At 43.1% G+C, this 25,284-nt stretch overlaps 1 protein-coding gene and 1 long non-coding RNA gene across 3 annotated transcripts in view; both read left to right on the forward strand.

Moving 5' to 3' along the window:
* The window catches only part of epha4l (eph receptor A4, like), a 59,330-nt gene extending 44,666 nt beyond the window's left edge, over nt 1-14,664 (forward strand). The window contains exons 8-17 of one of the 2 annotated variants that reach the window (XM_006801152.3): nt 1,596-1,707; nt 3,905-3,960; nt 4,418-4,531; nt 5,049-5,234; nt 8,545-8,606; nt 9,088-9,297; nt 9,408-9,557; nt 9,925-10,121; nt 12,263-12,421; nt 13,897-14,664. In XM_006801152.3, the coding sequence (XP_006801215.2) occupies nt 1,596-1,707; nt 3,905-3,960; nt 4,418-4,531; nt 5,049-5,234; nt 8,545-8,606; nt 9,088-9,297; nt 9,408-9,557; nt 9,925-10,121; nt 12,263-12,421; nt 13,897-14,011 (1,361 nt within the window). In that variant the 3' untranslated portion in view covers nt 14,012-14,664. Of the gene's footprint in view, nt 1-1,595; nt 1,708-3,901; nt 3,961-4,417; nt 4,532-5,048; nt 5,235-8,544; nt 8,607-9,087; nt 9,298-9,407; nt 9,558-9,924; nt 10,122-12,262; nt 12,422-13,896 lie in introns of both variants that reach the window. The other variant, XM_006801151.3, reaches the window with a different exon arrangement.
* On the forward strand, nt 14,665-18,894 carry LOC118454936 (uncharacterized). The gene is made up of 2 exons (XR_004843958.2): nt 14,665-15,188; nt 17,192-18,894. It is a non-coding gene; the product is annotated as an uncharacterized LOC118454936 (long non-coding RNA).
* The last annotated feature ends 6,390 nt before the right edge of the window (nt 18,895-25,284 follow it).

The raw sequence follows: 25,284 nt of genomic DNA on the forward strand, positions 1-25,284 counted from the left end.
ACCTCACTAACCCACTAGTGGGTTACTTACTACAGTGATATAGAGTGCAGCCAAAACTTGTTCAGACCCCGAGAAGTTTATTTGAAATTCTAGCGGAGGTCCCACAGTTTCCAAAGATTTCCATTTGATACTGAGTAGCAAAAACAAAAAAATTGGGAAAATCTGTTACAAAATAAATCAAATGCTATAAGACAGAGTGGAATAACATGACCTTATGAAACTCCTTTGAGGGGAAACGAACGAGGAAAACTGTGCATGATGTAAATGAAAGTCTGTTTTTTCAGGAAGAATTTTACTACTGACTAATGCCCGACTTGTGCTTCAACTTGAAATCTGCATAACCAGGAACCCCTCTTAACCCTGAGGCCACAACCTTCTACGTAACCTGACGTGCACCTCCAGAGAAATGTAACTACACGCAACCCGCCTGCAACGACTCTCATTGGCGTGGAAGGTTTTGGTGCGGATGATCTGATATCGTCGTGTTGGTGTTGTTCCCAGATCATCATGAAAATGTTGTTCCAGGTTCAACCTTGCAAGTGACTAATCACATTATTGTGACGTTATTCTTTTGCGCACCAACCCATTCGTGCATTTATGAAATTCCAATGTTGCAAGGACAATATCAATTCTGCTTAGCGTTTATTAAAGGGTCAGGGTTAGGGTCCGTTGATCGGCGGACAAAGGCGGTTTCTCGCAGCTTAAGTACAGGTTTTTGTTTTACGCCGGTTTTTCCCGAAGTCGCAAAAGTATGACATCACAACATTCTGATTGGTCACTTGCAATGTTGATCCTGGAACAACCTTTAGTATGATGATCTGGGAACAACACCAACACGAGGATATCAGATCGTGCTTTTGGTGCAGGGTTAAGAGGGGTCTCCGATTAAAGTTACGACACAGGTTTCTCACTGAAGCAAAAAATTTGGCATCAGACTGCATTTGCGGTGGTGAAAGGGGCACGAGTTGGGCACGTCTATAACAATACATATCGTAGATACTTTGTGACGATAAATAACTGAGTAGTAATCTCTCCAGTCTAACAGCACGGTGCATAAACCAGCCGTCCACCTGCTAGAGCTTCTGTTTATGGTGGACTTGGCCTCTAAGATGATGGTCTGTGTGCCCAACGGGTGACACACAAAACAGTTGTTATGCACCCGAGTAGCTTGTAAGTAGTGGTAAACAGCACCATCACTCCAATAATAATATGTGGCCTATTAAATCTAATCTCAGCTTTCTGTGTTTTCTTAGCGTTCAGCTTTTGGTCCAGTGAATATATTTCCACATAATGTTTCCCGTTACTGATGACACAGAGGGCTAGAGAGATCCACTAGAAGCCCAGGTGTCCCTTTTGTAATGCAGATAGAGACAGCAGCGCATGATAATGACACGGTCAAGCACACATCCTAATGGGCTGTCATTGTCTCCCAATGAAGCATGCGAAACAGTGGACTTTATGATCAGAATAGTAAAATGGAGGGAGAGCGAGCAAACACTGCGTGGGGACAGGAGGAGGCGGAGGGATGAGGGGTATCGAGTTGCTCTTTTTTTTGTTGTTTCTCTCCAACCTCTTTTCTCTCCTCTCTCCGATAGTCCCAGCTCCCATTATCGGCGACGGGGCCAACTCCACGGTGTTGCTGGTGTCAGTGGTGGGCAGCGTGGTTCTGCTCATCATCCTCATCAGTGCTTTCGTCATCAGCCGACGGTGAGCTTCGCTACCCGCCCCCGCCCTCCCATCGAACTCTGTCCCTTCTGCTTTCTGTCTATCTCTCTTTCTCGGCACACAGATGAGGGATGTCTTACTTAGTGCCGTCAGGAAATGGAAGTCACTCAAAAGAACACACACATACACACACACACTAACACTCCCAGACAGCTAGTGCAACTCGCTCACGTCGGATGAGTGATGACTCGCCACACCGGAGATGTGATTGACAGCTCCGACAGCTGAAGGGATGCAATCAGCGACCCTTCGCTCCCTGTCCTCTGCATCCAGCCCGCTCCCTTCGCATAGTCCCACCCGCCTCCACTCCACCCCGTCCCTCTCCCACTATCTCTCAGCTAGTGGCTGTAATCCTGCCGCTAGTTATTTTCTCCCGCTGCACCTTGCTGACCGCCGCGACGAGAATGAGAGAGCGACGGGAGGGTGGACAATGAGATAAGCGGGAAAAAGTGGGAGACAGAATAGAGCGAGGACGAGGCAGAGAGGCATCAGGTGGATTTGCAGTGACCCAATCTCAGGGTGTTAACCAGCGAGCAGGACAAAGCGCCATCACACAGATGGGATTACATGCAGATGGGGCTGCCTCACCTCAGGGTGTAAAACCACACGCACTCTCTGCATGTGTGTGTGTTTGTGTGCGCTTCCATATGTGTTAGGGGTGCGAGTGCATACATCCTGTGGGAAAAAAAAAAAAACGTTTCGTGTGCGTGTGGTGTGGCAGTGGGGGGAGGGGGGTGTCAATGGCTTGTGTGTTGATTCTTGAATTGACCAAATCACTGTTTGCATGTGTGTATTGGTGCTGTGAATGATAGGGAGTGAAGGGGGCTGTTGATTGTGTTTGTGTGTGTGTGTGTGTGTGCTCTCTTTTCCATGTGATTGCCTCTCTCTGCAGCCAAGCAGGTGGTTCTCTCAGGCTTTTTTATATGCATGTGACGGCCACTGTCATTGTGCTGCCGCGTTCATCCTGTGATTGTGGGGAGGGACTGTAATCACGTAGCCGTTTACCATCATTACACAGCCGTAGAAGAGGACAATGTCTCGCACATCTGGTCATTTCCACCACTGACCTTAACACGTCAATAATAAGCACAGGTGTCAGGCAGCCTGAGGGATTCGCAGGGATTTAAGTGCATCTTCTCTAGAATTGATTTATAGCTTTTATATTCGTTCAGCTTCTCTGCTCCATGTTGTTGTTATACGCTCAGTGCCCTTCAGAAAGCTTCAATGTTGGAAGATTTTTCACTTGACTTTGATGCAAAAAATATATATCGAAGTAAAACTGTTATCAACAAACATCTAAACTAAAGACACTTATATTATTTATTTGGATTATTACTATTATTGTTGCACTGATATGTATTTTATGAAGTAATCATTTAGTTTTTGCATAATACTAATAAGACTGTATTATTATTACACCGTCTTAAAGGGTACCGGTACATATTTGTGCTATATTTACTTCTACAATTGTGGATTATCATCTTTAAGCATGGTCAAAATCTCAGGTAACAGGGTCAGAAAATGGAAAAAGTAGTCCACGTGTGCAATATAAAGATTAGGGTTTGGTTTCCAGCATTGTTTTTGTCACCTCACGAGGATTTCTTTAGTAACTAGTCACCTGAAACCCTTCCTTTAATGGGGACACAGGTTCATGTTGGCTCCATAGATTTATTCTGAGAGCTATAGATGAATTTCCCTGAAATATGGAGGAAGAGCTAAGAAGTAACGTCTTTTGTTTGAGGAAGCCTGGTGAGGGGCAGCCAATCAAAAACACACACACGCCCCTTTTTCCAGCCAACTGGGGGCAAAATATTTACTTTACAGACATACATGTGCCACACACAAGAAAATGAGCTTGCAAAAGGTTTTAACTATTTTGAAAGGTTTTATCATAACATGATATTTTAAATCATCTTTCTTGAGAGCTTGAAAAAAGAAGGCAAGTGGACTTGGGGCAAAAGACACATGAACTGGATGATTGAGAACCCGCAGACAATTAAAATCTTTGTGATGAGCATTGTTTAATTAAAAAAATAATTTTAAATTTTAATTTTAAAAAAAAGGAATATCCATATCTCATCGTATATGTATAAGATATAATTGTGTTCTAACTTCCTGAGATTTGAAGCTTGATTCCCTGCCATGAGTGACCATTCTGCTTTTCTTTGCCCCCTAGAAGGAGTAAATACAGCAAAGCCAAGCAGGACTCTGATGAAGAGAAGCACTTACATCAAGGTAACTCATAGTTAACACTCCGCCTACAGACCTTATAATTGTAAAACATTATTGCTGTCAGGTGTGCTCGTGTACACTAATGAAGCCCATAAAATGGGAGGAAAAACAAACTGTTTTGAAGTTAATGTTCTTGCAACCCAACATGCTCCAAACACCTCATTATCAAGTCATCAGCATTGTTATTTGTGTGCCACAAAAATTTCAATTTAATGAGCTCCATCTTCATCGGAGTCAGCCATAGTGACATGAAAAGCGCTGGAGTCCGTGTGTGAAGTGAGGTATGGAGAGAGGAAAGGAGGAGGAGGAGGAGAGGATCTATAGAGGAAGGCAGCGTAGCCTGCAGCACGATGGAAATAAAGAACAGATGGAGAGTAGTAGTTGGAATAAATTAACCTTCGCTTTTTTTTTAAACTTCCTTCTCTCTTTGCTTCCTTTTTTTGCAAACTTCTTTCCCCAGGAGTGAGAATATATGTTGACCCCTTTACCTATGAGGACCCCAACCAGGCCGTCCGCGAGTTCGCCAAAGAGATCGATGCCTCCTGTATCAAGATTGAGAAAGTGATTGGCATTGGTGAGGAGAATTTTTTTTCCTACATTACATGCATTGGAAAAAGATCATATTTTGTATTTGTTTCATACAAACACACCTTTCTCTGTGATATGTGGACTTTTTGTGGCCTCTTTTAGATTAAAATCCACTGTTTTCCCAGACTTTAACATGTGGCTTCTGGCTCTAGAGCGGTCAACAAGTTAAATAAAAAATCAACAGTGGCTAAATATGTTGTCCATGCTATTCCTTGGGCCAGAGAAAAGTCATCCAATGACAAAATAATAAAGAGAAAGAATCAATATCCATTTCCCCCTCTCTCTGCTCCAGTGGGTGAAGGGAGGAGGGGGAGTAAAGGATTAGAGACCCTGATCAATGTTTAAAGTGGAACCTTTCTAACCTACAGACACACACACAAACAGACGTGTAGGCACACACTCTTTTTGATTTGATTTATAGTCTGTGGATCAGAGTGCTCGTGTATCAGCGCTTCACATTTTCATCAGTGGGGTTTTTTTTGTTGTTGTTGCTGTTGTTTCAGGGGAATTTGGAGAGGTCTGCAGTGGACGCCTGAAGATGCCCGGCAAGAGGGAGATCTGCGTGGCCATAAAGACTCTGAAGGCTGGCTATACAGACAAGCAGAGGAGGGACTTCCTGTCCGAGGCCAGCATCATGGGCCAGTTCGACCACCCCAACATCATTCACCTGGAGGGCGTGGTCACCAAATGTATGTCAAGGATTCATTTTTACAGAATGTGTTTCAAATGAGGGGAGGAAAGTGTTTTGCGCAGGTGAAATTGCTTCTGGAAATTGCAATAATGCTTAGCTCACACACATACAATTACTATTATATTCTAAAAGGGCAGTCATTTCTGCTGTCTCCCACGAAAAATGTAGCAATAAATCATCACAAAGTGCAGTTGTGGGTGACTTTGGAGAAAGGTGAGCGTAGGGACAAGCCTGTTTTTACTCACACGCCTGCGCACTAGTGTGTATCTTAATGCTTCTGTGGGGACGTTTTACAAAGATTTCACAATATTCTCAGATAAATGTGTATTTTTGAGCATCGTCCGCACGTCCCATGCTGGCTTATCCCCAGGTGGGTTTCTGTCCAGATGGAAGGGGTCCAGCATTGCCGTGGAGGGGGAGGTGGTTGTAGAGGTAGTTGGGCAGTTGGGAGAGGGGTGGGTGTGGGAGTCTAATGGGCCCAGGAACAGGCCCTGTAGCACGGCACCAGACTCATTAATCATGGTGTCAGCTGTAAATGTGTTTGGGGTTAGGGAGTGATACCCTATCCCTCCTCTATCTGCTGCTGCATGGCCACAAAACACTGGCCAAATCTCCCTCCTCCTGCCCTCGGCGCTCTCTCCGTTTCTCCCCCTCTTTTACACCTTCCCCTGATGTTATTTGTTCGGCTATAGGTATGTGTGTGTGCAGGTGTGGGTGTGCGCTGTGTGTGTGGGTGTCTTGTCAGCACATGCCAACATCCGGTACCTTTGATTGCATGCATGTGTGCCTGAGTGTTACCATGTAGCCTCGGCTACATGTGCCTTAATGTGTCGTGATACTGCTCAGCTCTATCTGTGCTAGATAAAACTACCATTCTCACTGTGGTATACACCGCTTTTACACACACACACACACATATATGTATAGATATACCCACACACAAACATGCAGCCCAGCCGGAGCTGAAAGTGAACAGCAGCACAGGCAGAATTGCTTATCACCTATCACACCTCACATGGCGGGGAATGACCTCTCAGACCTCGCAGCGGCGGCGCGAGAACGACAGAGAAAAAAGGCGGACAGATGGAGGAAGGAAGAGAAACCAGAGACGAGCTGCTGCCAGGGAAGGTGCAAATAGAGATGCCGGACAGTTAGGAGCTGATGGATGAGAGGAAAGACAGGACGACGCAGAGAGAGGGAAAGCAGAGGGTGCTCGAGCTACTCAACCGGAGGCTGAAAACAAAAAGACGGGGGGGAGGAATGAGCGACGCAGCGGTGACAAGAGAGCTGGCGTGAAAGGACGGCGAACCAAACGCAAGAAGGGCGTCCGAAAACTCCCACTCCACCTCCTTCCACTCTTACTTTTGAGAGCTTGACACGAGGTTTGGGCAAATTAGTCCTTCACACTTGAGTGTGTCAGTGGAATCTATTAAAAATCCATTATTTGAATTGCGCCCCACTCTCCATTACAATCAAGTTAAAAGGAATTCTCAATCTGGCCTCAGTTTGCTGGCATGTCCAACAGAGCCAATTAAGGCTTATTAATTATGGAGGAACTCCAAATAGGGACTAAAATACATAAATGTGCAAAAATCTCTCGCTGACTTGCTGGCTGTGGTCCACCATCTTGAAGGCTATATTTAATGTTTCTATCGCGTTGGTGTGTAATTAAAAATCGAGCATCCATTAAAGCTTGAAATCAGACGTGATGTGCTTAATGGGTGATTTACATGAAGTAAGAGCGTGCTGATTTTTTTTAAAAAAAGGTCCGCTTTTAAAACCCAGATCTTTGTTTGCTGCAAACGCCAGGGCCTCCGGAGGACATTTGCCCAACGTTCCCCCAATATTGTCCCCCTGACGCGTTTTTTTCCCCCTCTGCCATCTCCCTGTTTTGTTGGCAGGTGATAATCGGCCCACTGATGGGTTCCTCGCCCAGAGTTCATTGCCAAAGGCGGCTAGGCGTATTCAGTAAACAAGGAATTAGCATGCAAATGGACTGGAAGGAAGAGGGCGGGGCTGGGAAGGCGAGAGTTTAAGGTCGCAGGTCAGACTCGCCTCAGACTTGATTGCGGAGCTGTCAATCACCGGCGGCCCTGGGGCAGAGGCACGCAACAAAGGGAACAAAGATGGCTGACAAAGACGGCCCCCTCTGCTCTCACACAACTTTAGCCGAACTTCCTCTTTTTAGGGCATTGCCGGAGTGCCCCGTAATTAATGGAGTGCCAATCACGCAGCGGGTAAGGCAGTGACTGACGGCCTCTTGGCACGGCCAGAGACCCGCAGCAGAGCAGAGGAACTTCACCTTCTCAGCGGGCTTCTGCAGCTCTCGGCATTCTGCTGGAGCACTCGAGAGGCTTCATACAAGCTCCCCTTAAGGCGGAGGCTTTAAGTCAGCAGTTTTCTATAAGGCTGTAAGCTTTTAAGTCCACCTTAACTGTGCCACTCGAAATGGAGCACAAAGAGCGACGCTGTTCTAGGAGGCGAATGTGTGGCAGCACTTTTCAGCATGTGTTGTTGCCGTGGCTGGTTAGGCACCAGCTTGCTGCAGTTTTGGGACAAAAACAAGCGGGTCGCCCTTCCTTTCCCTTTTTTTATCTCTCTTCTCCTCTGATATGCCCCTCCCTCCCTCCATCCTAAGAGACAAAGACAGACAGACAGAGACCCACCAGGGAATGTCCACCCTCCCCGCCGCCTGCCCCGGCTCAGATAAAGACGCAGACGCTCCCCCAAGAGAGACGGAAAGGGATGGGGTGTAAAAAGGCCAGAGAGGATTGGCAGGGTTCACGGAGGATAAAAACGAGGAGAGGGAAGGAGCGAGGGAGGAGTGGGGGAAAAAAGAGAGCAACAGAGATGAGCTAGCAGGAGAGTGACAGATGCGTCGAAAGTTGGCAGAGGAGAAAGAGGGCAAAGGGACAGTGAGTGACAGAAATAGCGAGTTAGGGGGATTCTGGGTGGGTGACTGTGATGAGACTTTGGATAATACGCCCAGAGTCAGATCATATTTGCATAAACACAAGATGGTGTGTGTGTCTGTGTGTGTGTGTGTGGTGTTTTGTTGCAGTGGAGATGCCTTTGCATGTTAAGGGAAAGACGGGAGACGTCAGGGCAACGGTAACACACAGCTAATTAAATCACTATGGGACGGAGATGGATGGCCTCACACACACACACACACACACACATACACACATGCATTTTCCCTGGAGATCCCCCTCCTGCTGCGTTCAGCTGTGATGTGCATCGTTTACCTCTATAATCATCTGCCTTTCCTTCTCTCACTCTTATTCCCACTCTCTCTCTCTCTGTAGGTAAACCGGTGATGATTATCACAGAGTACATGGAAAATGGATCCCTGGATGCGTTCCTGAGGGTCAGTCATGCGTTTCTGTCTCCACACACACATGTGTTCATGCGCGTTTGTGCATCGACGCTGATCCCATCTTATCTCTGTAATGTCATCCACCAAATTTACAAGTGTCGGTTCACAAACATTCGCACTTTGTCCTTCCCATTTATCGTCTCGCTTTTCTCCTGACAATGAGGTTGAAACAGGTGAAACTTTGTGTTTCTCAGGTTCACAGCACTACAGGTCCACTATACATCTTAACCAGTTGCACAGTGCTAGTTAAAGGGAGATGTGGAATGGAGTGGACTTTTTATAGGTCTTTTCTAATCTTACGGATCCTTACGCTATAAAGTTAAACCTTAAGACTATTGTTTATTACTATACCCAATGAGCTATTAGGAGTGACCCTTCACAAGTGTCCCTGTATTTACTTAGCAGACATTTTTGTCACAGTGTGGACATTTAACAGTAATAAGGATGAGCGTTTCTCTTTTTTCCCCCGCAGAAGAACGACGGTCGGTTCACTGTCATCCAGCTGGTCGGCATTCTGCGTGGCATCGCTTCCGGCATGAAGTACCTGTCAGACATGAGCTACGTCCACCGTGACCTGGCCGCTCGCAACATCCTGGTTAACAGCAACCTGGTGTGCAAGGTGTCCGACTTCGGCATGTCCCGAGTCCTGGAGGACGACCCCGAGGCCGCATACACTACCAGGGTGAGTGCAAGCGTGTTTGTGTGTTGGCGAGCATCTGTGTGACTGAGTCAGCGGGCTGTCTGTACCCTCACTTGTCGGCTTTCATTAATCAGCCCAGCTTTCAATTACAGGGAGGAAAGATCCCCATCCGCTGGACGGCCCCGGAGGCCATCGCTTATAGGAAGTTCACCTCGGCCAGTGACGTGTGGAGCTACGGCATCGTCATGTGGGAGGTGATGTCATACGGCGAGCGGCCATACTGGGACATGAGCAACCAAGATGTAAGTCAGAAGCAACGTAATCATATGCAGAGAGTCATGAATAATGCACAGGGTGAATTACTGTGAGATATTAAGGCTGGGTAATGTCAAACAACTTTATAAGAATGCTTCATCATTTTAACGTAGTTATACAATTACCTGCAGCTGTGATGAAACACCAGCAGAGCGTTCCTCTTCCTTATTGCACAGTGAGCTCACATGTGTGGTTCCACTAATTATAAAAAAGGAAAAAAAAAAGATAATGTATTGTGTAGGCGTGTAACGTGCAGTAATTAAGAAAAAAGACAAAGTAATCAAACTGCCTGAAGTTTTTATAACACTTCTGCTCAGTCATAAAGTCTTACAGCCACATTTATCTGCTACCCAGGTGATCAAGGCCATTGATGAGGGCTATCGACTGCCCCCGCCCATGGACTGCCCCGTGGCACTCCACCAACTCATGCTAGACTGCTGGCAGAGAGAGAGGGCCGACCGGCCAAAGTTTGGGCAAATAGTCAACATGTTGGACAAACTGATCCGCAACCCCAACACCCTGAAGAGGACCGGGGGAGAGACCGCCGTCAGGTGAGAGGGAGGAGAATGACGAGTTTTCAGTTCCGTTTGTGCTTTGGAAAATGAACGATGACAGGAAATATCATAAGGTGATGGTTGAGTTAGTGTTGAGTGTGTTTTCAGAGGATATTTTAATCTTAGCAATGAGCAGTCCCAATATTGGTCACACAGTCTCGGGCTTAAACAGTATCAGTCCATATGCACGAAAGCAGGCGAGTGAAAATAAAATAAAATAAAAAGCAACATCTTAAAACTGTTTTCTTTGTCAGACTTCTAAGATTGCTCTGATTGCGTAATAGGAATTAATTACTAATAATCAGCTTGCTGCCTCGTGGCTGTTAAGGTAAGATCGCTCTGGAATCCACTGAATGAGCTAATTAACATTATCAGGGAATATGACAATTATATAGGTTTATTACACTTAATTTAAAATAAATTGGCAATTGTGTTGTAGGAATTTCCCATTTAGTTTAATTAAACAGCCTGGAAATGTGCTAGTCACACATTCACTGCCATATTTGCAAAGTACAGCAAATTGTATAAAAGTAATACAAGTACTGTTTGGATACTTCTATGGGTTATTTTCTGTTTGGGCCCTATGATGGTTCTTGAGGACCAGCCAGCTGCAGGAAAATGAGAGACGTATTTTGAGAGTGGGCCTGAGACAAGTTAAGATGCTCTGTGTGAGAGTGAGTCTGAGAGTGAGGTGACTTCCTGCTGTAACACGTGCGTTCACCTGTCAACCTCGATATCACGTTGACATTCATAATTAATGCATCTGTATTTTATACTCTTCATCATCTGCTTCTCGTCTACATACAGTTCTGTATGAGCGCATCAAAATTTCCAGAACACATAGTATTTGAGAAGCCACACCAACGTACTGACACGCACACACACAGCGTCCCACTCTGTCACCGCTATTTACATTCACCATTAAACATTATCTGCCAGCGCCGTGTGGCTCGTTACAACGCAAACAACCTCCATAATGGCTTTCTCTGCAAACTAGCTTTAATGGTGCTTTACACACAGGAATCTAGGCGCTCTAACAGGGGGAGGAATTACAACGTTACACCGAGTTAAAAACAAACACGACCCTACGTCTCCGACACCATTACTCTTGAGCAGCCAAACGTGTTAAAGATGACCTTTGTGTGTTTACAGACTCGACGCAGGCCGACGGGAGTCTGTTTGAGTTTAACGAGTGTGCGAGCGCACGCGAGCGGGTTGCGCGATCGCACACAGATGCGCACTCCTAATAGGATACAGCGAGAGCAAGCGTGGAGTCTGTGTAGAGTAATTAGCAGAGCTGAATCCTATAACTGCAGCTCCACGGTTACAAAAAGGAAAGAAGAGTATGTGTGTGTGAAGGTATCCCTGCGCATAATCTTTTCCACCTACTTAGAAGTGACGACTTAATAAAGAGCCTGACATCCAGTTCTCACAGCTCTACTCGACATCCTTTTTAAAAAGAAGCGAACGATAAAGAGGCCGAGAGCGCAAGACTCACCCAAGCGGGACAAGTGTGACTCAGACTCACCGGCCTCGTGTAAATGTTTCACAGCTGCTGCCACAGAAAGGGAGAAAGGCAGGGAAAAAAGAGGGAGGGAAAATATGCTGATGAATATCTGAATGTGAAGAGGGACTCCAAGCACACTGTAAAATTCACCGAAGTGTGCCCAGGTTGTGTGTTTTCCGTGAAATAAGGATTAACTAACTGTATCGGTGACACCAGAGGAGGAGCTGTGTTTGACTTGGCTCAGTTTTTGGGCGCAGCCTGCAAAATACAGACACAAAAAAATACAAAATTGCTAAGCTGACACATTTGCTGATTCAATCAGGGAGGACAAGCCAGGGAGAAGTGTAGCTCGGTGCTTTTTACAGCTTGTAATTGTCACACATTTTTGACACTACAGCGCAGAAGCATAGTTAAGAATTATGGAATAATTCCCGCAGTGTGGCCGTTGCTGCAGTTGAGGTGAATCGGAGGTAATCAAAGATGGAGATGATTATGCTTCAAGTCAAAAGCACTTAAACAACTGGCTTTCATCATCTACATGCAAACGGCTGCATACAGTGCAGTAGCTTTAAACACAACGAGAAGTTTGATTTCGTGAAATAACCTCGTCACTTTTCTCCACCTATTACAGGCCCACTACCACCCTGCTTGAGCCAGGGAGTCCCGAGGTGTCCGCGGCTGTGGGCACAGTGGAGGACTGGCTGCAGGCTATCGGCATGGAGAGATACTGCGACAACTTCACAGCCGCTGGCTACACAACTCCAGAGGCCGTGGTCCACATGACGCAAGAGTAAGCACTTTGCCCACAATCATACTTTTACCATGCTGCAAGTGATTTTGAAGGATGAGAAGAATGAAACAGAAAACTAAAGGAAATGCCAAGCATCACAGTGAAATAGGAACGTTTTTGTAAAAGTAGGCAATTTTATGATTTTTTTTTAAAACTTGTAACGCTATTATTCAGTTTGTAATAGCTCACACAAACCATTACAAACAGTTTACAAAGAGGGTGCTGCACCACCTCCTCCTAGTGGGTCGACAGGTCGCTCTTAGTTTCCATGGCAGACGGTGACTTGTTTGCAAACACCCACTTATCTACCACAGAGCAGAAGAAAAACCTGCAAAAGTGTGGCACAAACTGGAACCAGAGTAAGTTAAAGTTGTTTCAAAAGATGAAACATCTACTTTTAAGATGAATGGTCTCCCCTTTCAGTTTGCCGTCCAGTTTGCAAGTAGTTGGTGAGAGTTTGCAGGCAAGTCAGTGATTTCCACGCAAACTACCCGTGCCCGCAGGAATATCCTCACAACCAAAACAACTGTGAAGAGGTTTTAGGGCAGCATTACAAAGCTGTTTGGGAACACAGTTGCCAACTGGCTGGGGCAAGTGGTGTTACTGGGATCCTATTTAGACATTACTAGAGATCTTAGGAGACATGATTAGTAACAACTGTGTTTATCTATTATTTTATGACAAAACAGTGAAAGCACATTTTCTCATTAAACCTTTTCAAAGAGAGACCGATTAAAACACCTTCATAAATATAAAGCTAAGCTAAACATAAGACATGAAAACAGCCAACCTGCTGTTTCCAAATGTAACAGCTTAGAAACATGTTGTTCATACACAAACACTCGGTTTTACGTCAGGCAAAAATAAGCTAATTACCTGAAATAATCCTGGCAAACTGTGCTTTTAGAATTTACGCTAAAATAAGCTAAGCTAGTTTTTGAAAATAATTCAAGGAATTTAGCTACTATGTTACCTCTGCTTCAGTTATATATGAACTAAAATAAACTAAATTAATCTAATCTAGTCACCTCAAATAATTTGAGCACACTGCTAGCGACTTAACTTTGCTTCAGATGTTAAGGATAAGCTAAGCTATGCTAAGCTAGTTAGCTCAAGTAAAAGAGCATGTTTTTGGCTGTTTCCCTCTGCTTAAGTTTTTAGCCAAGTTAAGCGGTTCCCCCGGTGTCTCTGCTTCATTTTTAGCAGTTATCCCCTTATTAAGGTATTCTGTGACACATTTAGAAAGGAAAACATGAGTTAAATTTGTCACTTCTTTATTATATCCACATTTTTCTTCTGCTAAGATTACACGATTAGAGTTGCCGTGTTGGCAAGTGAAATTCCTTATACAGCAGTTAAACTGTCAGACCAGTTTCCACTGGTAGGCTGTAAAATTCATCATGTGGATCAGGCCTCCGTGTGCATGTTATTGTTGTCCTCGGTCCTAAAAGGCCTCTTCTCCCAATCCTTTTCAGGGACATGGCGCGCATAGGCATCTCCTCCGCAGTGCACCAGAACAAGATCCTGACCAGTGTCCAGGGAATGCTATCCCAAATGCAACAGATGCAAGGCAGAATGGTTCCCGTCTGAGAAGATTAAAACAAAGAAAAAAGGAAGCAAAACGACTTTGTTTCTTATGAAAAAAAAAAAACAAATAACAAAAAAAGATTAAATATTAAAAAAAAGAGACAAATCAACTATGAAGAAATAGTTTACCTCATCCATGCACTTTAAATTGGATCTAAAAGAAAAGAAGACATTGATGAAGAAGAGAAAAAGTGTTGCAAATGGCACCTTTTTTTCAAAAATCATACCTTTACCTTGCCCTTTTAGTTGTTTTTGGAGAATGGGACACTTCTATCTGCAGCATTTATGGATAGATGGAGGGGACGGCTGGAAAAGTGCTTCCGAGAGGCCAATCTGGAGTGCCTTTAATGGTCTGGAATGAAAAGCGGGGGAGGGGGATCGTACCTTTTCTTCCTCCTTTTGCAGAGAGTGTTATTTCTGGAACTTTCTCTCTGGAATAATCCACAGAGGATTATTTTTTTTTTTTTGATTTTCTGTGACTGTGTTTATTGTACATGAATTGTTTCTGTGGGACTCAGAGGCTGCCCTGGCCACCATTGTTCTCTCTCTCAGCTGGAACTGTTTGATATCTTCCAGAAAAAATGGACAATCCTAGCCGTCAGATATAAACAGTGAATCTCTGACAGGCTGGGGGTTGGATTCTTCGGGGCGGGGGGGGGGGGTGTCAAGATGGCTGTGCAGGGAGGGCTTATTTTAAGGAGCTATTTGTGTTGCGTTTTTTTGTTTTTTGCTCTGTTCTGGCCTGTTTTTTTCTCCCAGATCGCTGTATTATGTTGCCCTCAGGACATTTCTGAGAATGTCTTTGATCTTCCAGAGGAGCCTTCCCACTCCCCTGTCTTCCCAAAAAAAAACAAAAACAAAAACAAAAAAAACACAGTCAAAAAAAAAATAAAATCCCACCCTGCTATACCTTCGATAAACACGCAGTTCGGATTCTCCCATCCATCTCCCCATGCGGATCGAAGTCCCATCCCCATCACTACTGCAGGACCAACCAACTCTTCCACACCACTTTTGACGGACGCCCGTTTGGACCACATGAGTTGGTTTTATAAGCGGAATGTGAGATGAAGAAATTTGCCAAGACGTTATCGGACACGGGGGGCAACAGGGATGCAGAAAGAGTCATCAGCGTCAGGAAATATTCAAAGAAAGAAAAAGAAAACGATGGAGGATCAAGGTGAGAGTTGACAGTCTTTTGTTTTCATTTTGTTACCAAAACCTAGCAAAGAAACAACTCTATTAAAGAAAAGAAAATACAGACATTGGATTAAAGCTCCCTTTATTATCGAAGTGAGCTTCTAATATAACCACAGAGTGCCTGTGAGAGTCATTAGATCCCCCTATCACTGGCCCCTCAGCTCTAGAAGCCGTGTTAATTAACAAGCAGGTTGCTCCACCTCAGGCAGCAAGAGCAGATCAATAGCCACTGGTTTGTGATCAGTCTGCGGGCCTGATGCCTCTGGCATATTAATGAGAAAAATTTATCAGCGGCTGACTCCCATTGAGCCTGACAGAGCCCAGCAGAGCTCCAAGGCACTTTCCAAGAACGAAGAGAGGCGCTCTGGGGTGTTAACTTTCTTCTGAGCCAACACACCAGCACGTTGTCACGGTACCAGAGGGTCCTAATGCAGGGTCTTAATTAATTTTGGCATATCAGATGCTACGTACTGCTGTCTTGTTGGTTAACCCTTGGCCAGATTTATTTGACATTTTCTTTTAAATAATTTGAGCATCATAATTTATGTGCATAAATTAGCACTTGCCCACAAGGTAATAAAGTGAAGGTTAAGCTTACACAGTTCAAGGCTTAGTTTCATTTATTCAGCACTGATTTATTGGACACAGCTACCACTTTGATACTGGTAAAGCAGTATGGATGTGAAACAGCTGACTATCCTCATTGGCAAGAGAGAAACTAGATGCCAAAAGTAATTGTTCATATTTTACGTGAGTACAGTGCCAGTTAAACCCCCAGATGCAAACCCCCGTCTGGTTCTGTGATGGAAGGTTGTTAACACAGTGGAAAGTAAGATGAACCAGATCTAGAAAATGAATGTTTACATGTAGGCGAGTGGAGTAAAAAGTCCCTACTTTCTGAAAAAGCCAAACTATCTAACACTGTGTGCAGTATTATGGAAATCCTAAACTTCTCAGTGGCATTTAAGTATACATTCAACTCAATTCAGTTCTATTTATGTATCACCTCAAGACACTTTGTATTGAGGCAAAGACCCTACAATAATTCCAATAAAGAGACATGTAATAAATATCTTTGTAGAGAATGTTTCAGTTGTCAGATTGGCTCAATTAGGAGTGTTTTCATACTTGAGGCAAATCGATCAGTTGTAACATGCAAAAGATCCTCAGTTTGAGATTGTGAGGAGACACGGATCCCTGGGAGGGTTGAGTCAGGAAGGGAATCTGGTGTAAACATTTGATTTATCTGCTGTGGTGACTCCTTGCAAACAAGTGAGCAGCAGAACCCTCACCAGCATTCTCTCAAAAACCCTGTTATTAAAAGTCGAGTGTTGGAACGTTTGGTTACTTCTCGCTGCGTTTTAATTAATAAATTTTTGTCTATGCAGGATTAGCCAAAGCTCAAGCCGGTGTAGTCGAATTGCTTGTTTTGTCTTAGCAACACACCAGAAGAGTGTTTCTGGTTTTGTTACTGTGTATGTGTGACTATATACGTGTTTTGTTACACAGGCAGTTGTTTCTAATTATTAGTGTTTCTTATTATATCTGTGTCTATCATTTATTAAAGATCTTTTTGAACGTGTGATTAATTGTAAACGATCAATCACTTCTTGCTTGTGAAATGTTGACAACTTTACAAAGGAATTAAATCGTTGAGTTGTTGACGTGCGCCAATAAGTCGAGGGCATGTATCATATATTGCGCGCGCAGAGCAACATGTGGCACGCAGAAGTTCGTACACTTCTTGCCTGGAAATCCATATTTCGCCCCCTCAGGCCGGCAGTTCGCAGACTCTGGACGCTCTGGCTTTGGCGCTCGGTTTTTGTTTAGCAGATGAGTCGAATGTTCCATGGAGCTGGAGCCGGAGAGCAGCGTTGTTGGTCAGAACTGGATGCCAAGCAGAAATTGTTTATGTTCTAAACCACCGTGACTGATGCAGCCTCTCATTCCCCCTCCTCTTTTTTTTTCTTCTCTTCTCCCCAGCTGCCGCCGTCTATCACAAACAGGATCCCGTCCTCGCTCGCTCCCTCGCCACAACTGGATTTCTTCCCCGCTGTTCCTTCTTTGTCTTCCTCCTCCTGGCTACCCTTCCACTCCTCACCGACACAGAGATGACAAATGTATACCCCCTCGAGCGTCTGAGACGTCCGCTGTCCGTCAAAACACGTCAACTTGACAAACTCGTCGCCGTCCATCCGTCCGGCCCCGCGCTGGAATTACTCTGAATGAATTTAACAGCATCAAAAAGAGAACAAAGGAAGAATGTAAAATAACGGAGGAGCCCCTCTCCAGCTGATGATGATGATGATGATGATTATTTTTTCCTGAAAGTTTGGTTTTATTTTGTGTTTTTTTTTGTTTAATTATTGTTTCATTCTGTTTGCATGTAAAGTAACAAGAGTTTTATTTGAGCGAATGCGATGACGAGTGTGCACGTGGGTGTGTGCGTCTCTGTGAGTGGCAACGTCTTTGAAGTACTATCAGTAAATGTGTCTGTTTTCATGCCACTGTGCAGGAGGAGGAGATAACAGAGTTGTATAGTTTTTGATATTAAAAAAAAACACAAAAAATACTTTTTCTTTCTTTTCTTTTTTTTTTTTTTGCTTTTTTGTGTTGTCTAAAAAGAAAAAAAAAAGGAAAAACTTTGTAAGGTGTGTCGGTCATGTTGTGCAAACTTTACTCAGCAACAGCATTTGTTAAAACAACTTTCATGGAATCCGACCAATTCCTGCTCCGGCAGCGACGACGGCTTGTGAATGGACACATGGAGACTACAGAGCTGCACGTGACTAACGGTCTCCCCGTGCGTACAATCGCATCAATCTGGAGCTCGGAGCCCGTGACAAGTCGAGGAGGAAACGTTGGCGCCGTCTTCTCCACGTGGATGTGGGGTGGGAGGGAGAACAGATTCTAAATGACACACCTTTAAAGAAGCAAGTGGCGTGAGGAATATGGTGTCTCTGAGGGAGAACTGTTGATGTTTTTTTTGTTTTTAAATTTTGTTGTTGCTTTTTTTTTTTCTTTTTTTTTAAATATTCAGACCACAACATACAGTTACAGGTTTAACGATGGATATTTTGCTCATTTATCTCTTTAAACTATACTTATGTGAATGTTTTGAACTCGTAAGTGATGCTTCATGTAATACGAAAGAAACACCTCCATCCTTAATACAGTTTCCTTTTTTCTTTTTCTTTTTTTTTTTTTTAGCAGTGTGTTTTCGGATGTTGGGGTTATCTGTGGACAAAAGGACCTGTTTGGAAATATGCAAGACATGCTGGGAAAGAGAATGAAACTAGAATGTACTGTAAAATACTTTTTTCCTTTACTTAAATGTCAGATGATTTAAAAAGAAAAAAAACAACAAAAAAAAAATCAACAACAAAAAGCAAGAGTTAATGTTTGTCATTGTATGCCTTCCGATGCCATATGATCTAGCCATGTAGATCTAACATTCTCTCAATCTTTTTTTTGTACTTGTTTTTTGGGGGGGGGCATGGTCATGATTTTTTTTCAGTTTTTTTCTTTTGCTTTGTTTTTGTTTTGGTCAATGAACTCTAGGTACATGTAACTTATGTCATTTATTTATGTCCTTTTATATCTAGTTTGTAAAATAATAGCCTAAAGTGAAGAAAAATAATGGGGTGCCAAAGTGCATTCTTATTAAAGTAGAAAGTACATGATGATCGTTGTGCCTCTCATTTATGCGTGCACGTACGTGGCGTTCCCTTCTTCTGTTGTTGGAGCTATTATGCCCGTAAAGGAGAGCTGATAACCTAGCTATCACACATGGAGCACGGTGTTACATGATTGCGTGTAATAGATGGCTTATGTAACTAAAGGAAGGGGCCAAGGTAGCACATCAGGCAGATTCGTAGCTGTGGCCCGTCTGTTGGCAGCTCGTTCGCTCTTCAGCACACGCTCAGCAGATATCATGACTCTGGACAACTCCTCTCAGTCCAAGAGGCAGCAGCAGGGGCTGCTCACTTGGCATACAGTATGTCTATTAATGTGTGTGTGTATGTGTGTTTAATCAGAACAACATCTGCTTCCTGCACTCATTTCCAACAGCGATAAACCACTGATTGTCCTCAGTCTTTGATAAGGGCCAAGGGATTGAGGGTGGTGGTGGGTACAGTTTCAGAAACAGCTTGTGTGAACGTTGAGCCAAGTGGCATTTTACACGTTCCTTGAGCCATCACCAGCGCAAGGCAAGCGTACATTAAAGCCTGAAGTCTGCAGTGGGAGATGGTTATCGGCCTCAAAGGGGGAAAGTATGCCTCCTTTGGAGATTGTTGGCAAGCTTAAAGGGGGAACACGAAAGACGATTAGTCAGAAGACTTGGGTTGATAAATTTTCCCTGAAGCTCAGAATTCTTTTTTTTCCTTTTTGATTTTGCATGTGTAAAGCATGCATTTAAACACTGGGAATATTTTGTGCATGTCAAGAGAAAGTCAGGTGTATCTATGTCGTGGGGATTGACAGTAGATTCTTTTCTGGGAAACAGAGACCTGTACAAAATTCTAGGCCAGTGGATCCATGGAGATGTCAAACTATTTCACTGAAAGTCATTTTAAGATATCCACAAGGGAACCTGAATATCTGTAGCAAATTTCATGGCAAGTTGTAAAACAGTTGTCAAGCTTCTGTGCTTGAAGTCAGAAGTATATGCCTGAGATGACCATATTAGGATATTCCTTCATGTGACGTCAATGAGTACAGAAGAGAAAAACAAGCTTTCAGAGCTTTTACCCCAAAAAGATTTCTTTTATGTACAAAACTTTGGTTTTGTATCTTCCATTATAACAGTATATGTCAGAAAACAAGGAAAGGCATAAAAAGTTTACTTTAAGATTCACCATCAGGGGAGCGTGAATGTGTACTACATCTAACATTGTTGGCATATTTCAGTCAAAGTGGTAAATCAGCATAACTAAAATCAAGAAGGTGTGAAGCTTAAAAAAACAAAACCCAAAAGGCAGGAAGTAAATCAAAGAAAAGTTCTTGATGCAGCCCTAATTGAAAGAAAAAAGGAGAACAGAGCAGAAGAAACCGAGACACTGGGAGTGCAGAAATACTTGGCCGACTGCTGGAGTTGGCTAACCAAAGTCAGTTAAAAGTGCAGGTAATGGCCATTATTCAGCTGGACTGCTGCCTTCCTCTTAACAAAATCAGTGCAATCCAACACCTCTGTCAGTAAAGATTCTCTTTTAGGGCCAGTTTCTCAGGGAGATACTGAAAAAGAGGTCTCTCAGGTACTTTAGCATGTGGCCCTTTTTATGGGTAGAAATAAAACACAGATGTTGGGGGAAAGAGACAATCCGATATTTGGGTCACTGTTGACTTTATCTACCAAATAATGAGAAGCTTTCCATCTCTAACAAATCTCTAAAGATTACTTGTAATGTGGGATACACAGGCCTAGTTGGTTGGAATTTTCAGGTTTTACTCTCAGTGTTGGTGCTGAAAACAATGTTTCTTTTAGTGAATAAGAACATGGATTAACAATCTTTCACCAGGGACACCTATACAACTATTATTCCCAAGAAACATTGTTTCAGGGGTAACATCCAGGGGCGTGGCATCAGAAGGCTCCCTGGTTAACAGACTTGGTACGGTGGTGCAGTGGTGGTGTAAGGTTCTGTATGGATTGCAACCTTTCTGTGACTGTTACCGTGGGTTTCCTCTGGGTAGTCCAGTTTCCTCCCACAGTTCAAAACAAGCATGCAAGTGGTGATTCTAAGTTGGCCGTGGGTTGAAGTGTGCAAAGCACTGGGTATGGCTTGCAGTCTAAAGCACTTTGTGCGGTAAGACTAAAAAAGCCAATTCATTTCCATTGCAATATGTAAACTGTTATATCCAGACCTTCCAATTCCACCGGTTGCTGGGTGCGTTGGTATAATATTTAATAATATATAATTGGGATGACTGTGAATCATGTGGTAAAGCTGGTCATCTGCCAATTGATCAATCCCTGACTCCTCCAGTCTGCACACTCAAGTATCCTTGGAGCAAGTTGCCCCTGATGCTTGCATCAGATGCTTTATGATCGTGTGTGTGACTGAGTAAATGAGAATTGACGTACAAAGCAAGAATTACAGTACAAAGTGCCTTGAGTGCTCAGTTGAACAGAGTAGTATCAATCCATTTACCATTTAATAAATTTAATTTATCGCTATTGCGCTAATTATAAATACAGAACATAAACTTCTAATTCATATGCCTACTATTCTCTAACCTACAGACAAATGATCAAGTATTAACCTCCTTAGCTGAAATATAAGGCCAGTGCCGAGGTGCCTATGACAGCAGTTCCTCTAATGACCACTTGAGGCTGGCTTAAAAAACAAATCCCTATAAGGCTCCCATGTTAAAATTGCCAAACAGACAGCATTAGAAAGCATGTTAACATGCTGCTGCATAAAATGTTTTTGGCTTTTGTGGATAGATTTTTCCTCATATTAACACTGAGGAGGGTGATTTACAATTACTGGTGTATGCGTTTATTGACAGGCAACTATAAGGTCTCCCCTCCATTATTTTGATTCACAAAACTAGATCTTTTCACTTTGCACTATTGGTGCCTTGAACATTTCTAATAGATTATCTAGTACAGCTTGATGTTTGGTGCAGACCATGGTGAAATTCTACTATTTTGTTTGCCCATTAGCGCTAATTATTTAATATATGAGTTGAATGAATGCTGCTTACTAACTAAGCTACTTTGTGTTAGCTGATAACTTAGCATAAGGTAACTTCTAGCTCTAAGTAACATGGTGAGACCTAAAACTTTAAGTCTAATAATGTGACTTTCAAGGGTAGGGTAGACCCTAGTCAGCCTGTGCAAGCAGGTTACCCTGGTCTCCAGTAATTTGCACAGAAGACGTAGACTTGCGTGGAAACATTTGCCAACACTTTGTCAAAGGGGTATGAAACTGTGAAAAAAGTAACACAAACCAGAACACGGGATAAATTGCCTTTAAATTTGAAGTTATCCCTTTCCAAATGTGTTGGTTGCAGCGGTAATGCAACCAGCTCTTAGTATGAAGACAAACAGTCTCTGTTTCCAGTTTGCGCTGTGAGTAAATGGTGAGTGTTTATAGAGAAGTTGACTCTTTCATGCTAACTACAGGCAACCACAGTAATCTGTTAACACCCAAAACAAGCACAACGAGGTTTTTGATGCAACAACATAGTATGTCACGCTGGCAACAAATGTTGTCTATCCCTGCTGTAACCCCTTTATTTAATTTATCCCGAACACGACGGGAAGGTTAAGGTGAACATAAATTAAAGTTTATGGGAGGTATTGTTTTTTTTTTTTTTTTATCTCTTCCTTCTTTCAACCTCTAGCTGAATCTGGTGCCTGAGATGAGAAGTTGGCATCACATCTCCTGTTTATGTAGCTACTGTGGCTCTCTGAAACTAAATTTGTAACCAATTTTTAGGTAAATGTTTGTTTTTTTTACCCAACCATGCCCATTCCTTCCTCGGCAAAGGGCCTCTGGCTACATCTCAATCAAGCCTCTCTTCAGTAACCCCTCTCACATGCATACCTGACAAAGGAGTCTAAAATGATGACCAAGTCAAGACACAACAAGCCTACCACTTCAGCCCTTCTTCTAGATACACCCACACAATGCTACAAGCCTGAGTGCTTTTGTCATCCAATCTAATTAAGAAAGCCTTAGGTGAAGTGGCAGCCCTCAAACAGGCTTAACCCCCACTGTCACTGCAACCCCTTTTCATCGGTCACTTTGCTTCATAATTCAATTTTCTGATCTAAAAGATGAAACCCCTCCAGGCTCGTCCTCTAAGCCGCTCACAACGGGGCGCAACACACTGACAATATTACTCTGTCTTTTGTGTTGTCATTCTAAAGTGCATCCTCAGGTCTGAACAATATTATAATCCTTAATCCAAACACTTCAGTGTTAATCCCCAGTTGCGTCTGACTCAAGAGTTTTCTTTTTCGTTTTCGATCGTTTTTGTTTTTGTGAAGGGCGAATGAAGAGGCAAACCGAGTGGTTTTTTTTTATGGAGAAAGAAAAAAACCCAAAACGAAACAGAAAAGCTGGGTGAAGAAAACAACAAGAACTGAAAGCTTCAGTGGGAAAATAGCCAGGCAGAGCCCCTCAAACGTCTGAGCATATTGATTGAGAGGCTTCCGGCACAGAGTTGACCTTGTGTCTGGTCCGCGAGATATTACGTCTCCAGGCTTTCGATGGACAACACACATGTAGCATTAAATGTAAAGGGCCAAAAAATGTCTGTGCTGGAACAGAACATGAGAAAATTCTGGCAGCAGGACAGAGTGTGTCTTAATTTAGCTACATTTGAAATCACTCTGTTCACAGTCAAATGTTGTGTGTGTGTGTGTGTATCCATCAAGCGCGGCTTTGGTTCGGAGAGACAGAAACTATCGCAGACAAACACCCGAGAACATGAAAAAGCACTTACGGGAGAAGCACCGTCTTTTCGTTGCAACCGCGCCTAAAGGCAGCGTTTTTTTTCCTTTTCCTCCTGCAGAGCCTCCTGTGAGTAATGGAAATGAATGAGAGACGACTAAGAATCACAGAACAAAAACAAACACAAGAAAACAGAGCTTTGAGTTGGTATAACAAAAGAAACAGAGAGAAAAAGAAGATAAAGGGAAAAGTGAGCGAAGATTGATCGGTGACAACTTCGGCACAAAGCTAAGAAGACTGAGTCGAGAACTTTACAAGTAATTGGCAGCAGATCTCAGAACACTGATTCAAGGATGCTTGAAAACAATAAAAATAAATATCTAACAGATGTTAAATGTTCATTGAAGATTTTTCAAGGCAAATACAAGAGAAACTTCTGGTTTCTGTTGTGAGAGCAACTTAAAGAAACAAAAGGGTGGAACAAAAATGCATCGCTGAACTTATATGTCCAGAATTTTACATATTTAGCTGTACTGATACCTATTTGGGTTCTTCTGGTGGCTTTGTCAGAGTGATGGATCGATGGTGGACCAGTCCTCCACTGCAGTTCAAAGTGCTACTTACCTTTAGTTCCAACTGAAGACACACAATTGCCGGTACATCTACGAGATGTATCTATGAGATGTATTGGCGAAAAATGTGACGGCGGTGTTAACTGTTTCCATATGATGTCCAGTGACTTTAGTGATCCCCTGACAATTCCAGTGAAATCAAAAGCTTGAACTTTTGAGCTCAGAGTGAAATGTTTTCCCAATTATGGGAATGGATTTCCATGAACTGATCCACAGACTTTCCTTCTGGCATCAATAATCTTTTTCTTTTCTTTTCTTTAACTGAAATATTATCACGACTGTTGAATGGATTGTGGAAAATTGTAGCACAGAAATCAAAAATTCCTGGAAATGATTTTTTTTAAAATAAGCTTTGAAGACTTCCTGACCTTTCGTCTAGATCTAGTTCCAGCATCAGGTCTAAATTTACTTAGTCTTTTGGTTTATGACCAAAAAGCTCAAAATAGAGCTGCGTTTGGGCACAGACACTCTAGAATTGAAATCTTTTACCTCCTAACATCCACCAGATCGCCTTTGGTGTTGGAGTGTAGCTGTTGGGGTAAGATTTATAAAGTTTTCTCCTATTTGGAACACACAAAGGGAAAAGCATTTAGTAGAGGAACTACACTGCCAAAATAAATGTATTTATGAGAAAAAGATGTACTCTAATAGTTTCTAAAAGTTTGGTTATTTAGTATGATGCTAAAACAAAACTGTTAATCACAGAATCACAGAGCAAGATGAACTTGTCTTGATCTTGGTACCGTCGCTCTTTGCACTGCCAGTGACTAAACTAGCAGTTTATCCCTGCAGGACACAGAGGGATGGAAAGGAGATTTTGGGAAAAGCTGAATGAAGACTTTTGGAGGCTTCCACGGTTGATGAACTCACTATTTATCACCTCATAAAGCATGGCTGTTTTCAGAAATGTCACGGCCATGAACATCTGCCTGAGGGTGAAGACGTCAACACTGGAAGACACATTTGTATCAAAGCCAAACTATTTGCAAGTTGAAAAGGTGACCAGTCAACGACTGCACCTTCTTTTCTGGGAAAA

Source organism: Neolamprologus brichardi, chromosome 14 (assembly GCF_056152115.1).
Source record: "Neolamprologus brichardi isolate AB-2024 chromosome 14, ASM5615211v1, whole genome shotgun sequence".
NCBI classification, from domain to species: Eukaryota; Metazoa; Chordata; class Actinopteri; order Cichliformes; family Cichlidae; genus Neolamprologus; species Neolamprologus brichardi.